The sequence below is a fragment of the Rhinatrema bivittatum genome, chromosome 9 (genome assembly GCF_901001135.1).
Source record: "Rhinatrema bivittatum chromosome 9, aRhiBiv1.1, whole genome shotgun sequence".
Classification (NCBI taxonomy): domain Eukaryota; kingdom Metazoa; phylum Chordata; class Amphibia; order Gymnophiona; family Rhinatrematidae; genus Rhinatrema; species Rhinatrema bivittatum.
Window position 1 is genome coordinate 32,546,914 of NC_042623.1, and position 13,610 is coordinate 32,560,523.

The following is a 13,610-nucleotide window of genomic DNA, read 5'->3' on the forward strand; positions in this document are numbered from 1 at the left end:
ATGGTCTAAGATGGAATGAACCAGAAGGGAGAAGCTGCTATGGAAAAGAGGAGAACAACAAACGAGGGGGATAGACTTTAAAAATGTGTGGAATGACATTAATGCCCACTAACTTTCAGCAGGACTGGTCAAGCCGCTATCTCCCCATGCCTCAGTTCTTTTTTTTTTTTATTGCTGTTGTTCAGTTACATATTCAAACATACAGAATAAACAACATCACATTAAAACAGCTTTTTCCAGTTTGGATATCCCCCCCTCCCCCCGGTTCTCTCCCCCCTTTCATACTACACAATTATTGGTCAATAGTGATACATTGGTAAAAATGTTAGAGAAATCTGTGATAACATTTTCTGGTAGAACAAACACAATAAAAGACAATGGTTATGGAGTAGGCATTGAGAATGACAATTGTCTCCAAGAAATGTATGGATTCCAACATTATAAAATCTCTTAAGATAATGGTATTTCAGTGCAGTTAAACGATAAAGAGTACATGCCCTGTCCAGTCGGGTTAAGAGTTCTGAAGATGTTGGTGGGATGGGTCTTTTCCAGGTACGTGCTATTTCCATTTTTGCGGCAGTGCAAACCTGTTGGATGAGAGTTTGAGCCTGTGATGGCAGCGCCTCGTCAAAAAGAAAGAGAAGTGCTTGGTCCTTGGTGAGATGAATAGGCAGCGCAAGGATCTCCGTCAGGATCCTGGAAACATATGACCACAGAGTTTGTATTTGGGGGCAATCCCACCACATATGCAAGTATGTTCCCAAGTGATAGCAATTACGACAACAGTGTGGAGTGGTGGAGGGACAAAAGCGATTTGGACGAACCGGGATGAGATGCCAACGATATAAGACTTTGAAATTAGCTTCCATAATTCGTGCCAAGATGGAGCCTTGAGATTGGCGAATGAAAATATTCTCCCATTCATCCTTAGAATAGGAGCGAGTCATGTCCTGTTCCCAAGCTGCTATATGTGTGGGTTTAGATGGTGGGCTGGACATCAATAACTTATATAATTTAGAAATTAAGCCTCCAGATGAAATGGGATTGGTGCAATATCCCTCAAATAAGGATCTCTCGGTGGATAATAGATTTTGTGAACGAATCGCGTTAATGAAGTGGCGAAGTTGCATGTAGGGAAGAAACTCAGTCGTGGTGAATTGATAATCCTTTTGAAGAGTAGTGAAGGGAGTGATGGTGCCATGCGAAATGATATGAGATATTTGATGTAATCCTTGAGATTTCCATGTGAGATAAGCTGTTTTGGGAAGGCCTGGTGAGAAAGATTTGTTGTGAAATAGGGAAGTCTGGAGAAAGTAAGCTGCCTCACCCACCAGCTTTTTCTTCCATGGTCGCCAAACATTAAGAGTATGTCGGGTGTATGGCGACATGGTGGATGTCAATCGCCAGGTAGTGCTGGGTTGCCAAATAAGAGCTGAGATAGGCATATCTTGTAAGCAAGTTTGTTCCAGATGCACCCATGATTTTACGTCTGTAGTATGGTGGCCAGTCATAATAGGACGTAGTTGAGCTGCAGCAAAATACCAAGCAAGATTTGGGAGACCTAAGCCTCCTTGGGCTTTAGATTGGAAGAGAACCATTCTGGCTATCCGCGGAGGTCTACATTTCCACAAAAAGCGGAGTAGTTTCTTCTGCCATCCTTTCAGTGTAGCATTGCTAATGGGAATAGGTAGAGTCTGGAAAAGATATAGTAATCGTGGCAATACATTCATTTTCAGGGTCGACAGTCGACCCAGCCAGGTTAGCAGCAAAGAGTTCACCTGATTAGATCCTGATCAATACTGTTAAGTAGGGGGTTATAATTAAGCTGAAATAAATCAAGTTAACTCCCAGATATTTCAGCTTATGGGGTGCCCATTTAAAGGCAGAGTAACTAATGGTGGAGGACATGAGATGTTCAGGATCTCTGACTTATCCCAATTGATTTTAAATCCGGATACCGCACTATAGCATGCAAGTTCTGATTCTAACTCTGGAAGAGTGGTGGCTGGTTGACCAACTGTAAATAGAATATCATCGGCAAATAGTGATAATTTGTATTGATGTGTATTAAGGGAAAAACCTTTAATTTGGAAGTTGGTTCGTATATGTATGGCAAATGGTTCCAGGAAAATAGCAAAAAGGATAGGGGAAAGTGGGCACCCCTGCCTGGTTCCCCGCTGGATCTGAAAAGGAGGGGAATATTGACCATTTATTTTCAGGCTTGCTGTGGGGGAGTGATATAGCGCCATCAGCCAATTGTGAAATTGGTCACCAAAGGCCATAGCTGTGAGTGTGCGGAAGAGAAAAGGCCAATGAACCATATCAAAGGCCTTTTCAGCATCAATGGCCAGTAAAAGGTAATCAGACGAGGTTTGGGAAATTCCCCAGAGAATATTAAGAATCTTCCGCACTTTATCACTGGCCATGCGTCCCGGTATGAAGCCCGCTTGGTCAGTGTGAATAATTTTTGCAATGAAGCAATTTAGCCTGTCCGCTAATATTTTAGCTAGTAGTTTAAGATCTAAATTGATCAATGATATGGGCCGGTAAGAGGCACATAAAGCAGGATCTCTTCCTGATTTAGCGATGATTGTGATTCCCGCTTTATTTGAATCTGGTAGTAGTAGACCCCCCTCACGTAAATAATTAAAATGTTTTTGCAAGTGAGGTACCAGAAAGGGGACCAAAGGTTTTATAAATTTATCTGTGAGGCCATCTGGTCCTGGGGTCTTACCCACTTTAAGAGTTTTAATGGCCCTAAGAATTTCAGGGGTTGTAACCTCTGCATTGAGTATGGAGCGCATATCCTGTGTGAGACTCGGGAGGGCCACAAATTGTAAGTAGCTATCAATATCTGAAGTTGATATATGCTGTTCTGCCGCATATAATGTTTGATAAAATTCAAGGAATTGTTGGGTAATTTCCGAATTAGTAGAAACTATTTGGCCTTGTGCATTCTTTATTTTTAGAATGTGATTTTGATAGGTGAGTTTTTTCAATTGGTGTGCTAGCAGTTTTCCAGCCTTATTCCTTCCCTCAAAATGGATCTGGTGGGTGATATTCAGTTGATGTGCTAATTGATCAGATTCCAATCTATGTAGCTCTTCTTTGGTTTTGGTTAGTTTGGTTAGTATACTTTGCGAACCTGATTGAATGTGTTGAGAAGTAAGCTGTGTAATTTTGTCCCTGAGATGAGAACAGGCTGCATTCTTTTTGCGCTTTACGAATGAGAATCTGGAGATGAAATGTCCCCTTATAAAAGATTTAAAGCAATCCCATACAAGTAATGGTGAATTCATCGAGGCGGCATTATTCTGAAAAAGTTTGTGGATATGGTGGGACGTTATTTGTACAAATGATTGATCTTGGAGGAGAGAATCATTGAGGCTCCAGAATCTATTAGCATGATTGCTCGGATGTAGTTGAAACGAAATGGAGATTGGAGCATGGTCGGACCAGGTTATAATACCCACCTCCACTGTCCGGATTGCATGGTAGAATGATTTATCGATCAAAAAATAATCAATTCGGGAGTATGAATTATGCGCTCTAGAAAAATAAAGAATAAGAGCGGGAGTGACAGTATTTCACCCGCCATGCATCTGCCATATGATGATCCGTAAGCAGTGCCTTAAGAGCCCGAGTATGAGTCATGGCAGTAGAAGAGTGACCCTTAGAGGTATCTAGATTCAGTGATAAGACTGCATTAAAATCACTGCCAATAATTAATTTGCCAGTGGTGTGTTGTAATAAAAGTTGATGGATTTGCTTAAAAAAATACAGCCTGATCTTCTGTTTTTACATAAAGATAGCATAAAGATTGAGAAGGGGGAGCTGAGAATCATTTATCTTAATACAAAGTAATATGTATCGACCCTGCAGATCTCTAATACATTTTATATATTCAAATACCAGATGAGAGGCAAATAGGATACCCACCCCTACGTACTTCATCATGTTTGCTGGAGAGATGTGTCTCCTGGATAAATACTATATCGGGAGAGGATAAATCCCAGTTCCTTAAAGAAAAAGGACCATTTTTGTGGAGAATTTAGACCTTTAACATTGATTGAGAGGAGTTGTAAAGTCATCATAGCTCATGTAAAATTAGAACTTCTAAAAATGTGCAAGAAATGAGAATCCACCCCCCATGAGTTTATTTATTTTTTTTACATATACTGACATATCACATTGGTTTACATTCAGGTACTGAAGGTATTTCCCTATCCCCAGAGGGCTTACAATCTAAATTGCTGAACCTGAGGCAATGGAGGTTAAAGGGACTTGCCCAAGGTCACAAGGACTTGAACCCTGGTTTGTAGCCCACTGCTCTAACCACTAGGCTATTCCTCCTCCTAAGAGTTGCGAATGCCCTCCTATCTGGACCTACTGTGAATGGCTTGGTGCACTGAAATTCTGAAAGATTTGTAGGAGAACCCCGAAAGTCCTTGCCCAGAGGTACTCCCATCCCTGAGAAAGCCCAGATAGAACAGAAAATAGTTACCAATGAATTAGAGTCAACATGTCTAGCATGAGAACCCTGGGAGCTAAAAGCGTCCCTAATTTTGGAAAAAAACAACAACAACTGCATACCCCTCCACGCAGGCTTTCACCATCCCCTAATCGGGGGAGTGTGAGTGTCACTGGCTGGTGAGGAGTCTCTCCACGCAACCCCACTCCCGGTCATGGCATGTGAGAGCTGCAAGAACTTTAGGTCTGCAAACAACAATTAAATGTAAAAACAGATAGCATCATCATGAACAGTGAGACGGATAAGCAAGAAATCACTTCAGATAACCACAGGGTTAACACAAGGCACCCCCAGTGTTAGAGGACATTATTTTCCTGGGCTGACTAAGACGTTGTTAGCTTTTCAAGCAATGCCTTGGCTGTTGGCAGAGGGGCCTGATTGGCGTCGCAGCCTGCCATTTCTCTTGCCTGCACGCTGCCAGGCTGGGTATGGCGGCCGCGTGGCTGGGCCCCTGTGCACTACTGCCTGCTCCTGAGAGCTGGCGAAGCCGCATGTTGTGAGTGCTGGTGCTGTGTCAGCAGGTAGTTACCAGAGCTTTGTGGGTGATGCCTTCCAAGACAAAGGAAATCTCAAATGGGTGTAACTGTTTTTTGGTGCGAAGAAAAGATGTTATTTCCTGGAAGGTTTGTCTGCTCTGTAGGACGGCAGCTGAGAGGTCAGGGAAGATGGCTGTGTCACTGCCCTCCCATGGCCACACGGTTTTAGCTCTGGCTGCAGTGGCAATCATTTCTTTCGCTGGATAGTCCTTGAAGCACACAATAATATCCCTAGTGCGGTTAGGTTGAGGGGCTTGGAGAGCCCTGTGTGCCGGATCAAGCTGGATCTCCGGCGGTGTGTAATTATCAGTAGAATTCGAAGCGCACAAAAGCTGCTGGCAGAATCGCTGAATGAAGGCAGCGCAGTTTTCAGGGCCTTCAGCCTCGGGGAACCTCCGAAATCTAAGGTTACTCCTGCGCACGCGATTTTCTAAGTAGGCGATTTTAGTGATCAGCTGGGAGGTTTCCTGACGCAGGGCCTCATGAGCGCTCGTATTGCTGTTAAGTTGCTCTGCCTGACCATCTAGGCGCCCGTCCACACGGTGCCCCATGCAGGTGAGCTCCTCTCTCATTTCCTCTATGTGAGTGAGGAGCTCTTGCCAATACGTTTTGACGTCGGCGCGCAAACCGGCGAACCATTCGCGGAATTCCGCTCGGGTCGGGTGGTCACAGTCCGGCACGCTCGCGAGGTCGGGGCTCGGCTGAAAATCTTCGGGGCTGGGAGCCCGCGAATCGGCGCCATTTTGGGCCTCCTCCTCCTCCCCTGCGGCAATGCCGTCCCACGCCCGTTTACCTTCTTTGGTGAAAGAGAACCTGTGAAAGTCAATGTTGTTTTTTCTTTGACGCCATGCTGGGGTGCTTATCTTGCAATCAGCTACGGTTTTGAGGAGCTTTGATGCTGTTGCAGGGTAATGAGTGCTGGTTAGCCGGGAGCTGGTGGGAGCTCAGGGATTAAGCTGCCATCACCGCTCGTGATGTCACGGTCCTCCCCGTGCCTCAGCTCTAATCCCAGTTCAACCCCTCAGTTGCTGACCATATACAGCACTGGTTCAAACAGCTGATTGATCCAGTGCCGGACTGAGCACACACCATTCAAACAGCTGATTGAACCAGGGCGGTACTGAGCACACACCATTCAAACAGCTGATTGAACCAATGCCGTACTGAGCACACACCAAACAGCTGATGGAACCAATGCCGTACTGAGCACACACCATTCAAACAGCTGATTGAACCAATGCCGTACTGAGCACACACCAAACAGCTGATTGAACCAGGGCCGTACTGAGCACACACCACTCAAACAGCTGATTGAACCAATGCCGTACTGAGCACACACCAAACAGCTGATGGAACCAATGCCGTACTGAGCACACACCATTCAAACAGCTGATTGAACCAATGCCGTACTGAGCACACACCATTCAAACAGCTGATTGAATCAATGCCGTACTGAGCACACACCATTCAAACAGCTGATTGAATGGTGTGTGCTCAGTACAGCACTGGATCAAGCAGCTGTTTGAATGGTATGTGCTCAGTACGGCACTGGTTCAATCAGCTGTTTGAATGGTGTGTGCTCAGTACGGCACTGGTTCAATCAGCTGTTTGAATGGTGTGTGCTCAGTACGGCACTGGTTCAATCAGCTGTTTGAATGGTGTGTGCTCAGTACGGCACTGGTTCAATCAGCTGTTTGAATGGTGTGTGCTCAGTACGGCCCTGGTTCAATCAGCTGTTTGAATGGTGTGTGCTCAGTACGGCCCTGGTTCAATCAGCTGTTTGAATGGTGTGTGCTCAGTCCGGCACTGGATCAATCAGCTGTTTGAATGGTGTGTGCTCAGTACGGCACTGGTTCAAACAGCTGATTGATCCAGTGCCGGACTGAGCACACACCATTCAAACAGCTGAATGAACCAGTGCCGTACTGAGCACACACCATTCAAACAGCTGATTGAACCAGGGCCGTACTGAGCACACACCATTCAAACAGCTGATTGAACCAGTGCCGTACTGAGCACACACCATTCAAACAGCTGATTGAACCAGTGCCGTACTGAGCACACACCATTCAAACAGCTGAATGAACCAGTGCCGTACTGAGCACACACCATTCAAACAGCTGCTTGATCCAGTGCTGTACTGAGCACACACCATTCAAACAGCTGATATGATAGAGGGGGATATGATAGAGGTGTTTAAAATCATGAGAGGTCTAGAACGGGTAGATGTGAATCGGTTATTTACTCTTTCGGATAGTAGAAAGACTAGGGGGCACTCCATGAAGTTAGCATGTGGCACATTTAAAACTAATCGGAGAAAGTTCTTTTTTACTCAACGCACAATTAAACTCTGGAATTTGTTGCCAGAGGATGTGGTCAGTGCAGTTAGTATAGCTGTGTTTAAAAAAGGATTGGATAAGTTCTTGGAGGAGAAGTCCATTACTTGCTATTAAGTTCACTTAGGGGCAGATTTTAAAACCTTGCGCGAGCGCGTACTTTTGTTCGCTCAGCAGGCGCGAACAAAAGTACGCTGGATTTTATAAGATACGCGCGTAGCCGCGCGTATCTTATAAAATCCGGGGTCGGCGCGCGCAAGGGGGTGCACATTTGTGCAACCTGCGGGCGCCGAGCCCAGCGCGCGCTGCCTGTTCCCTCCGAGGCCGCGCCGATTTCGGAGCGGCCTCGGAGGGAACTTTCTTTCGCCCTCCCCCCACCTTCCCCTCCCTAACCCACCCCCCCGGCCCTATCTAAACCCCCCCTTACCTTTGTTGGCAAAGTTACGCCTGCTGAAAGCAGGCGTAACTTTGCGCGCGTCAGCCGGCTGCCCCGCTCTGTGGTCCGGTCCTAGGGGCTGTTCGAGGCCAAGGCCACGCCCCCAGGCCGAAACCACGCCCACATCGCCACCCCCAAAACACTGCACCCCGCCCCCTAAACGCCACATCATCCCGACACACCCCCGACAGGAAGCCCCGGGACTTACGTGCGTCCCGGGGCTTTACGCGCGCCGGCGGCCTATGCAAAATAGGCCGCCGGCGCGCGCGGGCCTTTGAAAATTCGCCCCTTAGAGAATAGCCACTGCCATTAGCAATGGTTACATGGAATAGACTTAGTTTTTGGGTACTTGCCAGGTTCGTATGGCCTGGATTGACCACTGTTGGAAACAGGATGCTGGGCTTGATGGACCCTTGCTCTGACCCAGTATGGCATTTTCTTATGTTCTTATGACAGCCTTGCCTGCACTTCCTTACATGTTAGCTAAGTACACTGAAATGTGTTGAGATAGAGTTAATGCTATCTATTGCAAATTATATCTTTTTTTCTGTTCACTGTTCTTGCTATTTATTAAAAAAACTTTATAGTTTGTTAGCTGTCTTCTAACTGTCAAGCCTAGCATGGTCTGTAGTGCTTTTCTGGAACCATATGACCCTTGCATTGTAGGGGAGCTCAGAATCCAGATATTGGTGGATCAGCAGAATAGAAATTGTGGAAATAAATAGAAACCAGGAGCTAGTCTGCAGGCAGGGTTCTTGCCCAGAGGCAAGAGGGAACTCAGTTGGTGGGTGAAAAACTGCCAGTATAGGGGCATGTGAATAGGTGCAGGTAGGTCTGGGCAGTGTTCAACAGGATGTTCGGAGTAATGCTATGCATTATGTGATAGTCATATTAAGGGCAGGTGAGACAAGTAGGAGAATCCACATCCTTCTTACTACTGTTAGATTCTCACAGACATAGAGCATGGAGGAAAATACTAAGAGCATCACATAGGCATGTTGTTGAGGTGCCCATCTCAAACTTGCACATGTAACAAGAGGGAAAGGGACCGTTTGGGAGTCTACAATGCAATAGGAAGGTACCACTGGCCCTAGTCCTCCCACAGCCTTGTTAGGGACCAGAAAATTAAGGTAAGAGCATCCACGGCTTTGGCCTGCATGTTTAATAGTAATAATAATAAAAATGGGCTGCTACAGAGCCTTGTCTTTAAGACTCCTGGAACATTTTACAGACCTAATACTAAGTTAGTGCTGGTTCTTATTTCAGTTACCTCCAAAAAATGACTGTTGAGTTGAACATTAGAACCTGTGAACCTCATGTCTACACTAGCGCTAACTGAATCACAACTGGCCTTCTGGCTTACAGTGGAAGGAAAAAGCTGGCCTGTGAAGTGTGTACCCTCACACTGTCCTTGAGGAGAGAGAGTGTAGCATTTTATACAGTGCAACTACTAGCAAAGCCCTTTAATACCGTTGCCTTATTCTCACTTCATTTCCGTTCCCTGTTAATCTTATCCTGCAACAGTTTGCCAAGACTTTGTTTTCTTTGCAATAATAGTTTACCATGTATGAGTGCATATTTTGCTCTCGCCTAAAGTCTAATGACAAACAGTGCTGCAGCCCACAAGACGCTGCTTTACTGCAATGATAATGCTGATTATTTGGTGTTGAGGATGGCTGGAGTTTTGTACAGCACTGAGTGCCTCAGCTTAAGTAATTCATAAATCCTCAATAAAGTAGCAGGGAGGATGTGCATGTTCCACAAACAAAACTAAGCTACACCCTTTTAAAATCTAAGAGGTCCAATCGCACAGCAGAGCTTATCACGCCGAGGCTCAGCTATCCACATAAAGAGTAGCTTCAGGCTCCGGCCAGAAGGCCAAGGGCTCAGAATACACAGATTGTAAAGTTATACCGTGAGGTAGGTCTCTACAGTTGACACAAGGGTAATGCACCAGTTACAAAAACTGTTTTTTTCTTTTCAAGTCTATATTTCTAAACTTACAGAGCCAGCTGTTCACACCCCCACCCCCAGAAACCACATGCCTCCACCCATTAAAGCAAAGTTCAGTTTCAGTGGGGCCTAGTGGCACCATATCCTGGTAGTCCTAAAACCCTTAGGGTGCAAGGGAAGCAGCACCTGCTGCTAAGGAAAAGGATTTCAACCGGAGACAGTCTTACCCTAGCTCAGTCAGTGTTCTTTTGGCCCCAACCTCAGCCCCCACCCCCACCCCCCAGAAGAAACGATTCCTAACATTTTAAAAGTGAACAGGAAAAAAGAAGTGGCTGACAGGTATGCAGAGATACCCCCCCAGACTTTGTTTCTAGTTCAGATACAGCTGTGCCCTTCTGGCACATAGCTCAGGCCCTTCTCTTCCATTGCATTGTTATTTGTCATAAAGTCAAAGGCCGGCACAAGCGGCTTCAGCCTGCACTGTTGCTGCCCTCGCTGCAGCCTGTAGTGGAGACACGTGGGGAGTTTCCAGTTCTACCAGAAAAAAAGCTCGCCGATAATCCAGATGAGGTTGAAGTTGAAAAACAATTATATATAAATATTTTTGTACATGAAGGATGCTGCTGGTCTTTCTAGCGCTTGGATAGCTCATAGGATAGCCAGTCCAGACCCTCGTAAAGGCCAGTGCCCTGGGTTGCACAGGTTGCCTGGACGAACCACTGTAAGAGAAGACGTCATGGTCAGCAGCAGCATTAACCAGAACAGGGGGGGGGGGGGGGGGGGGGGGGGGGGGGGGAGGAGGAATGCGATGGGAGTCCTTGCAGAGCTCTCACTACTCTGTGGCCTCAGTACCAACTTAGCCCCCGATTCCCTACAGGTTTTTCCCCATAGACCCAAAATGGGAGAAAAGCCTTAATGAATCTGGTCCTTAGATTGGAAACCCTCTAAGAATAGAGAAATACCTACAGTACCTGAATTTAATCTGCTTTGAAGTGCCGAAATGCGGTATAAATATATACACAAACACACACACGCACTCTCTCTCTCTCTCTGAGCCTGGATAGGGAGGATGTTCGGTGCAGAATAAGAGAGAAGCTGTACATACTGTACGACTGCGGAGGCTCTGGAGTCCCAGCTTGTCTGTCAGCTCACTGACAGCCATTGCATTGGGTAAATCCTGCTTGTTGGCAAAGATAAGTAGTACAGCATCTCGTAATTCATCCTCTTGCAACTGAAAATAAGAAGAGACAGGAAAATGAGTACTACAGTTTCACCTGTCCAAAATGCACAGCCCTACATCAGTGCTCATGCCCACAAGAGAGAAGGAATCCCCCCCCCCCCGTAGGAAATCTAGTGTTACTCTTCATCAGTGATAAATGTCATGGGCCCCTCCCTATCCCATCAGTGTCCTCGTTATCCTTACTTTTCTTTGGATGTCCTCCCTCTTCCCATGCCCCAAGGAACCTAAGAGCAGCTTTGGAGACAGCAGCTAATCATGGTATCTAAGCCTGAAACACTGCTGCAGCAAATCCCTCACCATCTTCTGCAGCTCCTCCGCCGACTCCTGAACTCGTTCCCGGTCATTGCTGTCCACCACGAAAATCAGTCCCTACAGAGGCAAGCACAGATTTTAGGCAGAGCACACACCATTCAGGCAAAGCTCAGTCCCCACAGCGGGAGGCACAGGAATCGCAGGTAAAAAAAATAAAAAAAAAGTTTACAATTGAATTATACATGGATGCTCCTTCAGTGGTTCCTACACAAGGGTATTTTGTTTGTGTGTCACTAAGACCCCTCTCATACCTGAGTGTTTTGGAAGTAATGTCTCCACAAGGGCCGGATTTTGTCCTGTCCACCTACATCCCAAACTGTGAAACAGATGTTTTTATATTCAACTGTCTCCACATTGAAACCTGAAGAGAAACCAAGGCAGATTGTTTAGACACTGTTTTACTGTGCTAAAATTATCCTGGACACAGGGCAAGTGAGCAGAGACAATAACTTTCCTCATAGCTGTGCTTCTCCTTCAGTCACAATGCTGTGGCAACAAGACAGCTCAGAATTCAGCAAAATTGTCAAGACGGACATCAGCAAAGAGCACAAGCTTGGGACAGATACAGAGAGTTGGGGGATCTTTAGAGTGAAAAACAGGGCAGGTCCTACATGTTGGTTTAAGGTAGGGAAGTGTATATATTTAACTACTCAGAATGGTAAGGGGTCAAAAAAGGGAACAAAAACCCCACTCACAGAGTGGCAAAACAGCTGTGTCAGGCTCTCAAGAGGAGGAGGCATGGTCAACCAACAAGTAGCAGTGGCAGAAGGACTGATACAGCAAGGGAAAGGAGGCAAGTTTGTTAGCCTGGACAGCAGTCTGATTTGGTTACATTTCGCAGGACAAAAAGGAGGAGCAATCTCCTATAAGCAGTTAAGCTTGAACAGCTGGAAGATATCCTTAACTAAAGTAGGAAAATACATTTGCAGATTAAAGTATGACTTTGGGAATACTATACAGCACATTAGTTGGAAAACTGTGTCTTGGCATTACTAGATGGCCAGCTAGCTAGGGTCATTGTTACAGGGGCCGAGGGTTCTTTACAACACAATAACATAGTAGCTGATAGCAAAAAAAAAGATCATTTGGCTCATCCAATTTGCCCAGTTATTCTGTCTACAGAAGATGACCACCTGCAAGATTTCTCCTTATCCAGGATAGTCTTTTTGTTTTCTTCCACTGTATGCTCTACCCAAGATGATTGAAGTACCAGACCCCCACTACCCACTCTTCCCATGCCTAACCCCAAAGATCTCTCATAGCCAGCAATACAAGCATGGCAATTACCTGAACATCTGGCCCCTAGATCCCTTGCATAACCTACCAGACAGACCCACCTATGCAAATGGCTGCATTTCCATTAGGACATCTTGTTGTTTACAGAACTTGCAACCTGCCAGACAGACCCAATTACTGGCCTGAGTCTATCATCATAGCTTGATTAAATAGCTATTGTTAACACCACAAACAGGTGCAGCTACCTACTGAATATTTCTTTCCTCTTTGATGTCTAAATTTCTGTATATGCTTTCTTTTACTTATGTCATCTTTATGGCACCATAACAACATACCCTGGATATTTTATTGCAAAATAAATAACACAGAGTGGGACACAGAGGGGGGGGGGGGGGAAGGCCATTGTCTTGGTACCCAGAGTACATGCAGCTGGACGCTCACTTACCAATGGTAGGAATGGTTGTAACTATCTCCCCCAGCTTCAGCTTGTACAGGATCGTAGTCTTACCTGCAGCATCAAGTCCAACTGAAAGAATAGAGAAAAAGAATATGTGAGGGAGGAGCAGCCAAGGAGCAACTGCTCCCAAGAAACTCTCTCCACGCAGAGAACGGCCTGAAATTAAAAACTGAAAAAGAATAAGAAAATGCATCAGTGCTCACAAACAGATTATCGCCCGGAGGTACAGCAAACAAAGGCAGGGAGAAGGGCAAGGAGACAGAGAAAGAGCAGCAGCAGCACCTAAAGGAGGCGGGGGAACCAAGGGAAAAAATAAAAGGCACCACCTAAAGTTGAGGAGGTAGGACAAGGAAGAAGGAGCAGACTAAGGCTGAAGACTCAAACTCACCCATCAAGATCCGCATTTGCTTTTTGCCAAAGAGGCGAGTGAAGATGGAAGAGATGGCCAGGCCCATGGCTGCTTGCTCTATGCCACTTCCGCTTTCGGCACCACAGCAGTCCAGCCAACGGCAACGCGCCACGTCACCCTCAGAAGAACGCACCGGAGGAGCTCATTAGAGTGGATCCGCCCCC

The 13,610-nt window shown here is 46.0% G+C and overlaps 1 protein-coding gene across 1 annotated transcript; it reads right to left on the minus strand.

The window, feature by feature from the left end:
* Positions 1–9,600: 9,600 nt before the first annotated feature.
* LOC115098718 (ADP-ribosylation factor 5) lies at positions 9,601–13,603 on the minus strand. Its single transcript, XM_029615552.1, has 6 exons — positions 13,426–13,603; positions 13,026–13,106; positions 11,596–11,705; positions 11,330–11,401; positions 10,898–11,023; positions 9,601–10,511 (listed from the first exon to the last, which is right to left on the minus strand). Exons 1-6 carry the CDS (start codon positions 13,490–13,492, stop codon positions 10,425–10,427), a joined length of 543 nt encoding a protein of 180 aa, XP_029471412.1. The 5' UTR covers positions 13,493–13,603; the 3' UTR covers positions 9,601–10,424.
* Between the last annotated feature and the right edge of the window lie 7 nt (positions 13,604–13,610).